The 11,831-nt window shown below is 41.4% G+C and overlaps 1 protein-coding gene across 4 annotated transcripts; it reads left to right on the forward strand.

The window, feature by feature from the left end:
• Positions 1-680: 680 nt before the first annotated feature.
• Positions 681-10,391, forward strand: znf143b (zinc finger protein 143b). Of its 4 annotated transcripts, none has more exons than XM_019894862.1 (15): positions 681-786; positions 2,002-2,117; positions 3,228-3,416; positions 3,499-3,579; positions 3,915-4,114; positions 4,880-4,948; positions 5,025-5,135; positions 5,313-5,388; positions 6,096-6,221; positions 6,503-6,682; positions 7,188-7,415; positions 7,575-7,729; positions 7,825-7,938; positions 8,776-8,904; positions 10,040-10,391. In XM_019894862.1, the coding sequence occupies exons 2-15, from the start codon at positions 2,012-2,014 to the stop codon at positions 10,121-10,123; spliced, it is 1,848 nt and encodes a 615-aa protein (XP_019750421.1). In that variant the 5' UTR covers positions 681-786; positions 2,002-2,011; the 3' UTR covers positions 10,124-10,391. The 4 variants fall into 4 exon arrangements, with proteins under 4 accessions (XP_019750421.1, XP_019750425.1, XP_019750424.1 ...); XM_019894866.1 differs by having other exon boundaries at positions 3,918-4,114; XM_019894865.1 differs by lacking the exon at positions 681-786 and adding an exon at positions 822-1,317.
• Positions 10,392-11,831: the final 1,440 nt, after the last annotated feature.

The following is an 11,831-nucleotide window of genomic DNA, read 5'->3' on the forward strand; positions in this document are numbered from 1 at the left end:
TTTTTAATGCGAAAAAGGCAGGCCATTGCCGAGAAATTTGTGAAAATAAAGTTGTTCATTGTTTTTAAAGGTTAGGGTTAAAGAAATATACATTTCCCTCTTGCACTATTTCCCTTCCCAACGTAAATAGCAAAACAAAAACAAGTCATCTATTTGCTGTACAATCATAAAACAAACCTTGACCCTCAAATATATGATTTTGCTGTCATAATTTTGCAGGTAAAGCCGCCGCTTTTTTCAGTTTTTCCTGCAATTAAAAACAAACTCACGCACAAGACACATTCACAGCACACGGAAACACATACCGAACGCAAAAAAAAAAAAACTACCCACTAACAAGCACTCAACACAAACACACATTCACAGGAATACATAATGCACAAAAACAAAAAGACAAACAACGAACTGCACAAGACAAACACTTGCATAACGCAAATATACACAAAAACACAAACCGCTTTATATTTTCAGTCCTCGCTTTATGAAGTTAAAACCCCTCTTATTCATATTCGCCCCTTCTAATATGGCTGTAACGCCATCGTATTCTTGCTGAGTTGTAACGCCGCTGACTCAGAGTTGAGGTAAATATGTTATTGGGATAGACGTTCATTTCGGCCAATGGAAGACATCCTTTCAAGTGTCGGCCAATCGGAATGCGGGTAAATACGGAGAAGGCGGGCCATAGTCAGGAACGTCATGTTTTCATACACGTTCCGGGTGTCGAGTGTTTCCTGCACTGGTGCATGGTGGTCGAACAGGAGGAATTGTTGGAAATTTTTTCCCGAGGTTCGTATATAAATTGGTTTTTACCCAGTGTGCAGTATTCCCACTGCCGTCACCCAGCCAGAGGGTGTGGCTGTCCGCGGCCGGAGCTCATAAGACGAACGGAGAATGTCGTTTAATATCGTCGTGGATAACATTGACATGTCGACGACGGGCGAAAAATGCTTATGTTATCATTAATGAGCCCGTCTTGTCGACTTCACGCGAATAAGCGGTGGCAAGCTCAGCGGCTAGTCGTTGTTAGCTCACCTTTTAGCACTTGGGCTATCATCAAATGAGCATACGAGGGCTGAGTAGAGCACACTTAGTAGACGAGTTCGTGACAATATTCACGTTAAGCGGAAGGACGCCTTACAAAGTCGTGATAGCGCTTAGCTGCCGCAGTTAGCACGGATGCTAACTCCTCGATCTAAGTGTGCATTTAGGCGCTCTCAAGCGTGACAAGTGTTGAATAAAAGCAACTGCCACACTATATAGTGAAACATAGCTATACGTCCATATTCAAATGTAGAGAGTCAAAAGCAGCATAAACTAGTTGGTAAACCGATGAAATGGTTAAGTGTAAGCGTATGGAAGTTACAAACTTGAAAGGCTGAATTTTTAAGATGAGCCTCCATGTTATGAACGTCCATTTTAAGCACAGGTGTCCTTAATTGTGCTAAAACAGATCATTTAATACAATTTTCAAGGTGTCCCACAATTGTGGAGTTCTCTCATAATGTATCCTAAATCTTTTTGTTGGTTTATATCTTTGGAAGTATACAATCCCAACAAAAGAATCACCTGCACATAAAAATGTGATTCAATGTGATTTAATACAACTCCATGTTTTTATACTTACCACTTTCATTAAATTGTTTTCCAAATTACCCAACTTCCTATGGAAATTTACCAGACACTATCTCAATTACTTCCACTCCTTTACAAACCTATTCCTAACACAGTCTGGACAAAGTAATTGTTTTTTTTTTGGTTGGGCGCTTACACAAGACAAAATTATTGAAAATGAACCTACAAAAACCTGTAGAAGTCGATTAGAAAGTCGACGCCACAGGGATGTTATGTCATGTTGCCGGAGCAACCTTTTCCACTTTGTGTGTCATATGCCTTTGTATGTTCAGTGGCGCAATTTATCTTGGCGGCAAATAGTTTTATCACCACTACTGCCTGATCACAACTTTTCTGTACTCTCGTCACTCATGTGTTGTGTCATGGCAGCGGCTGAAGCATGCTCTTGGCACAGCTCAACCGGGACTCCCAAGGAATGACGGAGTTTCACGACGCAGACGGTCAGCCTGTCACGCTTTGCCTGACCGAAGCAGTGACTGTGGCAGGTGAGTTGAACCAAAGAGCCCAGGTCTGTGTTTTTGTTGTATACTGAAGACATTTGGATTTCAGATCAAAAGATGAATATGAGAAAAAAGTTCAGAATTCCAGCTTTTATTTCATGTCATTTACATCTGGATGTGTTCACCAACTCAGGACAAAGCACATTTTGTTTGAAATGCATCCACTTTTCAACTGAGCAAAAACATTGGAACAGACATAAACTGTGAATATTACAGACACAAGTGAATATTACTTCAGATTAGGTGGCATAACTATTTGCAATAACTGCAGCAAGCCTTCACCAGACTGTTGTATGCATCATTTGAAATGCTTTTCCAGTCCTTAACTGCAGCCTCTTTCAGTTCTTATTGGTTTCTCCCTTCAGTCTCCTCTTCAGGAGGAGAAATGCATGCTCTATTGGATTATGGTCCAGAGATTGACTTGGCTAGACAACACAGGACATATATCTACCTTTTTAGACAGAGCCCAGCAAAGGCGGTCAGATGGCTGGATGATGCTTGCTTGTTTTTCTTACTGTATCAAACTCCTGGTTCGGCATCTTGGAATACCATACACGCCACTACGATTCTGTGTCAGTGCTTGTACAGAACAGCCACGCAGAAGGCACGATGGCTGCGTGAAAGGGGTTCACGTGTTGTGCCACTGCTCACACCCAACACAAAAGTTGTATTCACTCCAGCTTCACAAAGATCGAGTAACACACCAGAACAAAGGCATTGAGCAGAGCACAGACTTTCACCAAGGCTGAATAATAAGCCTTGATGATGATATGTTCCTCCCTTCTAGTTTAGCGTATCGCGTCAGCGATAGCAAAACACAAAAAGCGTTCCTGGGTACCAAGAGACATCCAGCTAACTGCCACCAAACCGTGTTTTGCAGTTAATATATTTATCATTTAATATATTTATCATTTCATTTGTACCTGTGGCTGAAAAAGTGACGTGCGATTAATGACAGTCAAATGAAAGTACATTCAATAATGTGACATGGATGAGTAATACATAAAATGGAGTTTGATAACGTTGCATCCGGGGGCACAACAGTCAGTGTCGAAGGTTTCCTTGTGGGTCTCAAAAGTTGTGTTCCCTCACCAGATGGCGATCAGATGGACACCATGGACACGGTGAGCCTGCAGGCCGTCACGCTTGTGGATGGCTCCACTGCCTACATCCAGCGGGAGGCCAAGCCGGCCTTCTCCGACGGGCAAATCATGAACGGCCAGGTGATCCAGTTGGAGGACGGATCGGCCGCCTACGTCCGGCACGTGTCCATGCCCAAAGCAGGTGCCACCTCAGCGTCGTCGCCAGTTTACACATCACGTATGTTGGGATTTGCTGAGAAATAAAGTGTTGTTGAACATTCCAGGAGGAGACAGTTTGCAGCTGGAAGACGGACAAGCAGTTCAGCTTGAAGATGGAACAACAGCCTTTATACACACACCAAAAGGTAAAGTAAAAAAAAAAAAAAAAAAAAATTAATATGTTGGCATGTACGTAGGTTGGTTGCCATTTGTGTCTTTCTCACTTTAGTTAAAGATCATGTATGAAACTTCCCACAGGTGTGGTTCTTTGTCTGATTTGTTATAGCCAACATCAGAGATTTAAATATATACTCTCTGTTGACTTTTATACTAATGATACGAACCAATGTTAAAAATTTAATGCATTTTAAAAAAGCATTAATTTTTTAAACTAAAGTCTGTACATGGCGGAATAGTTGTTGGAAGTAATGAAAATAAAGTATACAGGTAAAAAACATTTGTATCCGCTTCTGTTGTGAAGCAGAAACGTACGAGCAAGGCAGTCTGCAGGAGGTGCAGCTGGAAGACGGCAGCACGGCCTACATCCAACATACGGTGCATATGCCGCAGCCCAACACCATCCTGGCCATTCAGGCCGACGGCACCATCGCTGACCTGCAGGCTGAGGCCACCGCCATCGACCCCGACACCATCAGCGTGCTGGAGCAATACACCACCAAGGTGAGCAAAGCGATTCCCTTTTGTGTATCTACTCTATCCAGAGCTAAAGTGCAGTGCACACAGACCAATTTTTAACATCTTAACCCATTTTTTTAAATGTGAGAGACCCTACACCAGAGGTGGGCAATTCATTTTGCAAAAGGGGCCCCATGAGAAACTGGAACACTTGCTGGGGGCCAAACCAACATGCTGACCTCCACTTTTGTCCATATTATTTTTGATGCATTTAGAAAAAGCGTATTTGCTGCGCGTATAGATATATGTATTGTTGTTAGGAAATTGTTAGGCGGTCATTAAAGTGACATTTTTACACTTATAAAGAAATGATCACATTAATTTTGTGCATCGGCACAAGCAAATATACATATACGTATTGTTATTAGGAAATTGTTAGGCAGTCATTAAAGTGACATTTTTACACTTGATCACATTAATTTTGTGCATCGGCACAAGCAAATATTAGCCGTTCCTTGTCCGGATTCCAAAATGTGTAGATCAGTGGAAAGTAGGGGGATGGAAAAGTTGCTAAGATGCACCACTGCTGACACAAGTTGTAGTTTATGCTTGCCACCTTGTTTGAACTAGCGTGCACAACTTTCAAAATAAAAGCGCCACATATTGTACTTTGAAGCTTGTGGTCACTGAGGGCCCGACAGAGCGCGTTCCGATTACCATCACAGCACACCTTAAACATTTTTGGCAGTGATTGTAAAGGAAGGAAAAATGTTCAACTTCGGTTAACTCGCAGGCATCGTTTCTGCTCAGGTGGAGAACATCGAGAATCCTTTGGTTCCCTACGGTAGAGTGGAGGCAGACAATGGCGTGCACATGCGGGTATGGAAGAATATCATTCATTTCCAGAGCTTTATCCGTTTTGGGGTTAATGGTGTTTTTTTTCCTTGTCTGCCAGATTGTGCTACAGGGTCAGGAGAACAGGAGGGTGGCCAACGTGGGCGAGAAGTCATACCGCTGCGAGCACGAGGACTGCGGAAAGTTGTACACCACTGCACACCATCTCAAGGTTTGTTCTGTCAATATGTTTACAGCGGTACTGACAAGTGCAGCAATTATGAATGTTTGGAGTTACAAGCTGTCACTCAGTCAATTATTTGTTGTTTTTTTTTTTGTTTTGTTTTGTTTTTTTTGACAGACTTTGTTATCCACAACAAGCCTCATTAATGCATTTGTGTTGACGCAGGTGCACGAACGCTCGCATACTGGAGACAAGCCATACATGTGCGACTATCCGGGATGCGGGAAGAAGTTTGCAACAGGTAGGCTTTCTCGTACAGCTTTAGTATAGACATGCCTTTTTTTTCTTGTCACATTTTGGAGTGCATGCGTCTTAAAAGGTCTGTGACATTTTTCAGTCAAAATACACAAAAAATAGACAAAATAAGTAGAGGCATAACAATTCAAGGTCAAGCCAAGGTGTTGGTCAACGCAAACGCTACTTACTCACGGTTGCCAATTTAGCTAGTTTTCTTGCCCCTCCAGCAACAAATCTAGTCTTTTTTTTTTTTTTTGGGCCATTAATGGACACTTGCTTTAAAAGTGTTTTCTCGTTGACTTCCTGATGACGCAGCATCAGGAGCAACTTGGCATCTTGTGCAATGACACTTCGATATAGGTTGGGAGACAACCACACTGCCACTGAGCCATGCCGCCCCCAATGAATGAAGGGAAAATCACGGAAACTTTTTTTTTTTTCCCCAAGCATGTACAAACCCATTTTACATAAGAGCTAACCATCTTCTATCTCGTATATCCTCACTAGGGTTGCGTGTGAGAAGGAGCCTTTCATAGTCCTTAGTTACCTACGGACAATTATAAAGTTTGTTAAATGTCTCCTTTAAACCTCTTCTGATGAGAAAATACTTAGATTTTTTTTTAATGTGAATTCATAGTCAGTCAAAGTCCTCCTTTGGTCACAAAATAACTAGTGTATGTATTTTTTTTCCTTACCTTTTTTTTTTTCAAGGTTATGGCCTGAAGAGTCACTCCCGCACGCACACTGGCGAGAAGCCCTATCGTTGTCAGGAGCCCAACTGTTGCAAGTCTTTCAAAACTTCGGGAGATCTTCAGAAGCACACCCGTACGCACACAGGTACGCAACCACGACCGTGAACACAGCCAAAACTTTGAAGATTTTTGCAAAAAAATCTGCATTGAGCCATTCAGACTGCGATTAAAAAAAATTCAGATGCGAGTTGCATATGGGCAAAAAAAAAATAAAAAATCCGATCTTGGTTGAATTTGGATTTGCCTGCAGTTATTTGAACAAATGTATGTAACGCACAGGAACCGTGTGACTTTGTTGGTATCGATAGTCATTTTTCTGTCACTGGTAAGCAAGTCCCTGAAATCTCCATTTTTGTGGCGTTGCAGGAGAGAAGCCGTTCAAGTGTCCGGTGGAGGGCTGCGGCAGGTCCTTCACCACCTCCAACATCCGCAAAGTACACATCCGCACTCACACGGGCGAGCGGCCGTATTACTGCTCCGAACCAAACTGCGGCCGCTCGTTCGCCAGCGCCACCAACTACAAGAACCACATGAGGATCCACACCGGTAATTTTCTCTTTAAGTGCAGCGCTATCTTCGAGGCCCATTGCAACCTTGATGTTGCTAGTTCTTGCGCAATATTTTCCATTGAGAATTTTGGGAGTAATTTCTTCCAAAGTAAAGTCTATGATGAGTGGAACAGGCAACGTTTTAGGCCACTACTTCATGTGGACTCCCTCTAGTGGTAGTCAGTGTGAGTTCTTTGCAGTGAATACATGAAACCTGCGTCTCAAATGTATTAGTGCAGTGTTAAGGTTCAAACATCCATGAAACAGTGACTTTCACTTTTTTTTTAATTCTGTGTGTGTGTGTAGATAGGTAAATTTTTCACTTGATGGGCGGGCAGGCGCTCCAGAGATCAAACATCTGTTTGCAAACATTCAAAAGCCCATTTTACATGTCTCCTTTTTGTCGACTTGGACATTAGAGGATGTCTTTGTCTAAGCAACAAACATTTCCATTGAGGACAATAGAAACAAAGCGTTAATATTATCATTCGTGTCGTGTTCAGGGGAGAAGCCGTACGTGTGCACTGTGCCTGGATGTGAGAAACGCTTCACAGAGTACTCGAGCCTCTACAAGCACCACGTGGTCCACACGCCGTGCAAGCCGTACAACTGCAACCACTGCGGAAAGACCTACAAGCAGATCTCCACGCTGGCTATGCATAAACGCACTGCCCACAATGACACGGAGCCCATCGAGGAGGAGCAGGAGGCCTACTTTGAGCCGCCCACGGGTAAGTGGAATGTCTTGCATGTCAATGTAGGAATTGGATTTTGCAGCAGGAGGAAGTGCTATACTCCTTCGTCCCTCCCCCCCATACTATGACCCCCCCAAGAACTTCGTTACAGGATTACGCTTAAAATCACATTAAAGGTCTTTGTCATGTTTCCAGACGCCATCGACGACCCCAGTGTGATCTACCCGACGACTGCGGCGGTGTTGGAGGAAGACGACACGGGCTCCAAGCACATTCCTGTGGAGAACGCCGACGTGGTTGCCCAGCAGCACGTCGCAGTGGTGACACAGCCAGACGGGACTCAACAGCAGGTATAATTTGTCCTTGAAGCTGGATATATACACTCACTCACACACACTCACAGATTTTGATCAGTTATTGTTGTGTTCTCGCTCTGCCCTCCCAGGTGAGCATCTCTGAAGCGGACTTACAAGCCATGGGCGGCACCATCACCATGGTGACCCAAGAAGGCACCACCATAACCATCCCGGCCCACGAATTGGCCACGCAGGGTGCTCAGGTAAAAACAAAAACATAATGACGTAATGTAGAACAGCAAGTTGTGCAAATAATACTGAAACATTGAACAGTTTGACATGTGCATTAAAAAGTTGAGAGAAGGTCAAATTAAGTTCACCCGTAAAGGTCATAGTGCATAATAGGTTCATCCTGAAATTTCACGTGGAACCCCAATATCCTAAACTTCTTGTGAGTACAATACATACTCTTAACTCATTCCAAAGTTAGCATAGTTACCAATGAATCTGCAAATAAATATGCATCTGTGTTCCAGTTCCCTAAAGTGAACTGAGATAAAAATAAATGCATTGCTGTACTCAAAATTGAGTACGGCCAAAGTTCATTGAACACATTCGGGTTTATCTCTATAAATGCAGTATTGATACGCAAGAACCAAAAGGGCTTACTACTCTTAATGATATTTTTAACCTTTTCATATGGTGTGAATGTCAAAGTGTCTTCTCTCAAGTGAATGTTTTTTTCTTACATATTATATTACTGGCACTTAGTGCCATACTTAAAACTATTTGTCATTGTTTTATATTTACGTCCTATAAATATTTTTTTTTTTGCAAACATATTTACGATAATGATGACTTTACTACTGTGTTAGCATAGGTTAACGATATAAACGTCTTCTCTCATTGAACCATTAGGTCATTCATTGATTAATTATAGTAGGTCATAAATAAAAGCAAAATTACTGAAATAAAAAAAATGTTAGTTCATTAGATAATTGGTTAAAATGAACTATTTGATTTTTTTTTTTTTTTTTTTTTTGGTCTGGACTTGGTAAACTTGCCCACCCCTGATTTTGAGTGTATGTTTGACCCCCCAGGTGGCCATCATGACACCCGGCATGACTTCCTTTGAAAGTGTAGAGGAGGCCACTTACAGCCATGAGCAAGAAGAGATTCACCCAGTCACCTTACTGGCCACCTCCAATGGCACTCACATTGCTGTGCAGGTTGGTACTTAATGAAATACTGATCAATGTCATCTCAAAGCGGGAGTGCAAAAACTGATTTTAATAGATCAAGATTGTGACCTGGGCACTTTTTATTTGTATTTATTCAACGGCAGATGATGCCCACTAAATCTCTACACCTTAATCAATTTGAGAGACAATTTATGTGGCTTGCTGGTTGCTGCCCTTTTGGTTCACAACAGCGAATCTGGGGACAAAAATGTGCTGTATTTCCAGATCAAAGTGGAATTGACAGCCATACTGAAGTTGAGGGTTTATTTTCAAATACTTTCACTGCAATATGGAACAAATTATTATTTTTAATGAAGATCGCTTGAGCACGGTAGATTTATGAAATATAACCCAACCATTTAAACATCGTTTTTATTATACAGTAAGTTGTGGACATTTGTCGGTGAAAGTTTTAGATTACCTGTTCCCCTGAGGTTTTGTTTGTTTTTATAGGCTCTTAGGAAGTGATAAACTGAGAGCCCATAAACTTTTGTTAAACATTTTCAAACTGAGCTACCACTGTTTTTTTAAGTATGATATAAGTAATGTTGTCATTTTTCATTATTGATATTGACATGTTTTGGGAAAAGAGTTCTCAAAATAACTGAGGGGCTTCGGTCACCTCGGAGGTTAGGAGTTTGTTGCTCAGCCTTTTGTTTAGCCTGGACAAAACCCAGTTTCCACTTTGTGTCATGTTAATTACAAAGCAAACACGACTCGGCCATCCCTGGCATTCTCTGACATTTAACAGAAAATCACAACAAACGACAAAGTGAGTTTCTGTCGAAATAGGAAGTCCGTTGGCAAAGATTCACGCCACTCTGAGTGCTGTGTGACGATAAGGAAGATTTAAAGTACAAAACGTGTAAGGTTGAATTAATTCATATGAATTAGTGGAAATTTTGATGGCATGATAATGTCTGTTTAGATTTTTGAATGCTGTGAATACACGAAATTATGACTGTGGAATTGACATGAAAGGTCATGGTTTTTTTTCATGGATTGTTAGAATAAAATGTTTTTTGTGACAAGTTAGAAATATTAGCCCATGTAAAAAGAAACCTGGATGAATAATGATAGAATGTTTTCCTTATGAATCTTTTTTTTTTTTTAATCTGCGCAGCTAAGCGATCAGCCGTCGTTGGAGGAAGCCATCCGAATAGCCTCGAGAATTCAGCAAGGGGAATCGCCCGGCCTGGACGATTGATATCGGATGGGATTCAGTCCCAAGTCGGACAAAAAAAACAAAAAAGCAAACGCGAACTCGCAGGTCTTCCTTCAGAGTTGTCCTACCCTCCGCCGCTACATGCAAAAGAACTTTGTTTTTAAGTGTACATAGGATTTTGATAACTGGACTATTTTGTCTCTCAACCAAACAGATTATGGGGTGTGGGTATGCTTTCTAATGATCATGCACAGTGCAGGGTACATCTAATGCTATTTGTAATTAAAAAAGAAAAAAAATAATAAAATCATGAAGCATCGTACTTATTGACTAAATACATATTCTCACAAAATTTGACTACAATCACTTAAATCAGTGATCGCCACTGTTGAATCATGCAGTCAAGGATTTAAATGAGTCCTTGGTTTACAACGAGTGGACAAGGTATGCACATCACGGCGAGCGATTCGACTTTTGGAGCCATATCATCGCAGATGGAAAGAAAACGATAGAAATGCAAGCACAACTTCCACCGGCAATTAAAACGGCCTTCATGTCAAATTCCATTAGTATTCTTAATGGTGTCTTCATTCTGACTGGTGAGTCATTATTATTGCCGACCAAAGAGAGACCACTGGCATTTTGTGCCATTGCATTTACGATTAGTTTTTTTCAAAGACATTTTGAACATGTAACCATGTAGTTACGTTTAGAAATATACTAAGCTCATGATTTTTCAGAGGCCATTTTGGAAGAATAATACATCTGATTTATTATTCTGACCTCCTGAGAGGCGCTGGCTGGTTTTTAGTATCAGGTCTCGCATTGGAGTGGAGCTCTTGTTATTGTTATAGTGTTTTTATTTTTATATTACCAGATTGTTCTTTAAAATAATTTATAACAATTTACATATGTAATACAATATAACAATGCATGAGAGTTATAATAGATGACGTCAAGTAAAAGGATTCATACGTTAATATAAATTCATTTGCGATATCTTGAATGAATTTTTAATTACATTTAAAAAAAAATGTGGAACATCAAATCTAAGGAAGCTCAATGGCAACTACCTTTAAAAGCAGTTATCTATTTCGTCACCTTTGAAGTTGTGATGAAAGGTTGGTGACATATTGTTTACTTATAAACAATTCCCCACAATAAGTTTGCTACTTTAGACGTCACGCCCTCCAACTCTTTCATCTCGAACGCCCATTTTTTTCAGATTTCGCAGGCGCGCTCTGATTGGCTGCACAGCACCACGTGACTAACGGTCGCGGGAAGTACGTTGACTCGCGCGTGACACGAATCGGTGGACTTATATTATTGAGGCTTTTTTTTCCACGTTTTTGTTTTTTTTTTTAAGCTGCCTGCTGGTTATTTGTGACCTGTTTCACAGCGAGCTGAGCTGCTTGAACAGAGGGCGATACCCAACTCGTGCGGGTACTTTATTTTATTTTTTGCGTGTCATTAGGACGACCAACTTCTTCAACGTGGTGGGCTGGAGTTTAAAAAAAAAAAAAGCCTTTTCAGGGCTAACGGACTTTTCCGTGGACGACTGGAATACCTTCATTCAAGGTAGTTTATTGGGGGGGTGTTTTGTGAGGGGAAAATAGAACTAGTTCTTGTTTAATTTTCAACGACCAAGTTTTTACCTAGAGTAAAAACCACTTGGCTAGGATGTCGAGCTACAGCCGCCATTGGCAGGGCTCCCCCTCGCCCAAATCTCGTCCCGTTCGCCCGCGCCTCC

Source organism: Hippocampus comes, unplaced genomic scaffold, assembly GCF_001891065.2.
Source record: "Hippocampus comes isolate QL1 unplaced genomic scaffold, H_comes_QL1_v1.1 scaffold319, whole genome shotgun sequence".
Classification (NCBI taxonomy): domain Eukaryota; kingdom Metazoa; phylum Chordata; class Actinopteri; order Syngnathiformes; family Syngnathidae; genus Hippocampus; species Hippocampus comes.

Excerpts from the sequence above, each read along its gene's own strand:
- znf143b (XM_019894862.1), top strand. The coding sequence starts at position 2,012 with ATGCTCTTGGCACAGCTCAACCGGGACTCCCAAGGAATGACGGAGTTT. Across the intron at positions 6,683-7,187 it reads CCACATGAGGATCCACACCG|GGGAGAAGCCGTACGTGTGC; the intron begins GTAATTTTCTCT and ends TGTCGTGTTCAG. Across the intron at positions 7,416-7,574 it reads CTACTTTGAGCCGCCCACGG|ACGCCATCGACGACCCCAGT; the intron begins GTAAGTGGAATG and ends TCATGTTTCCAG.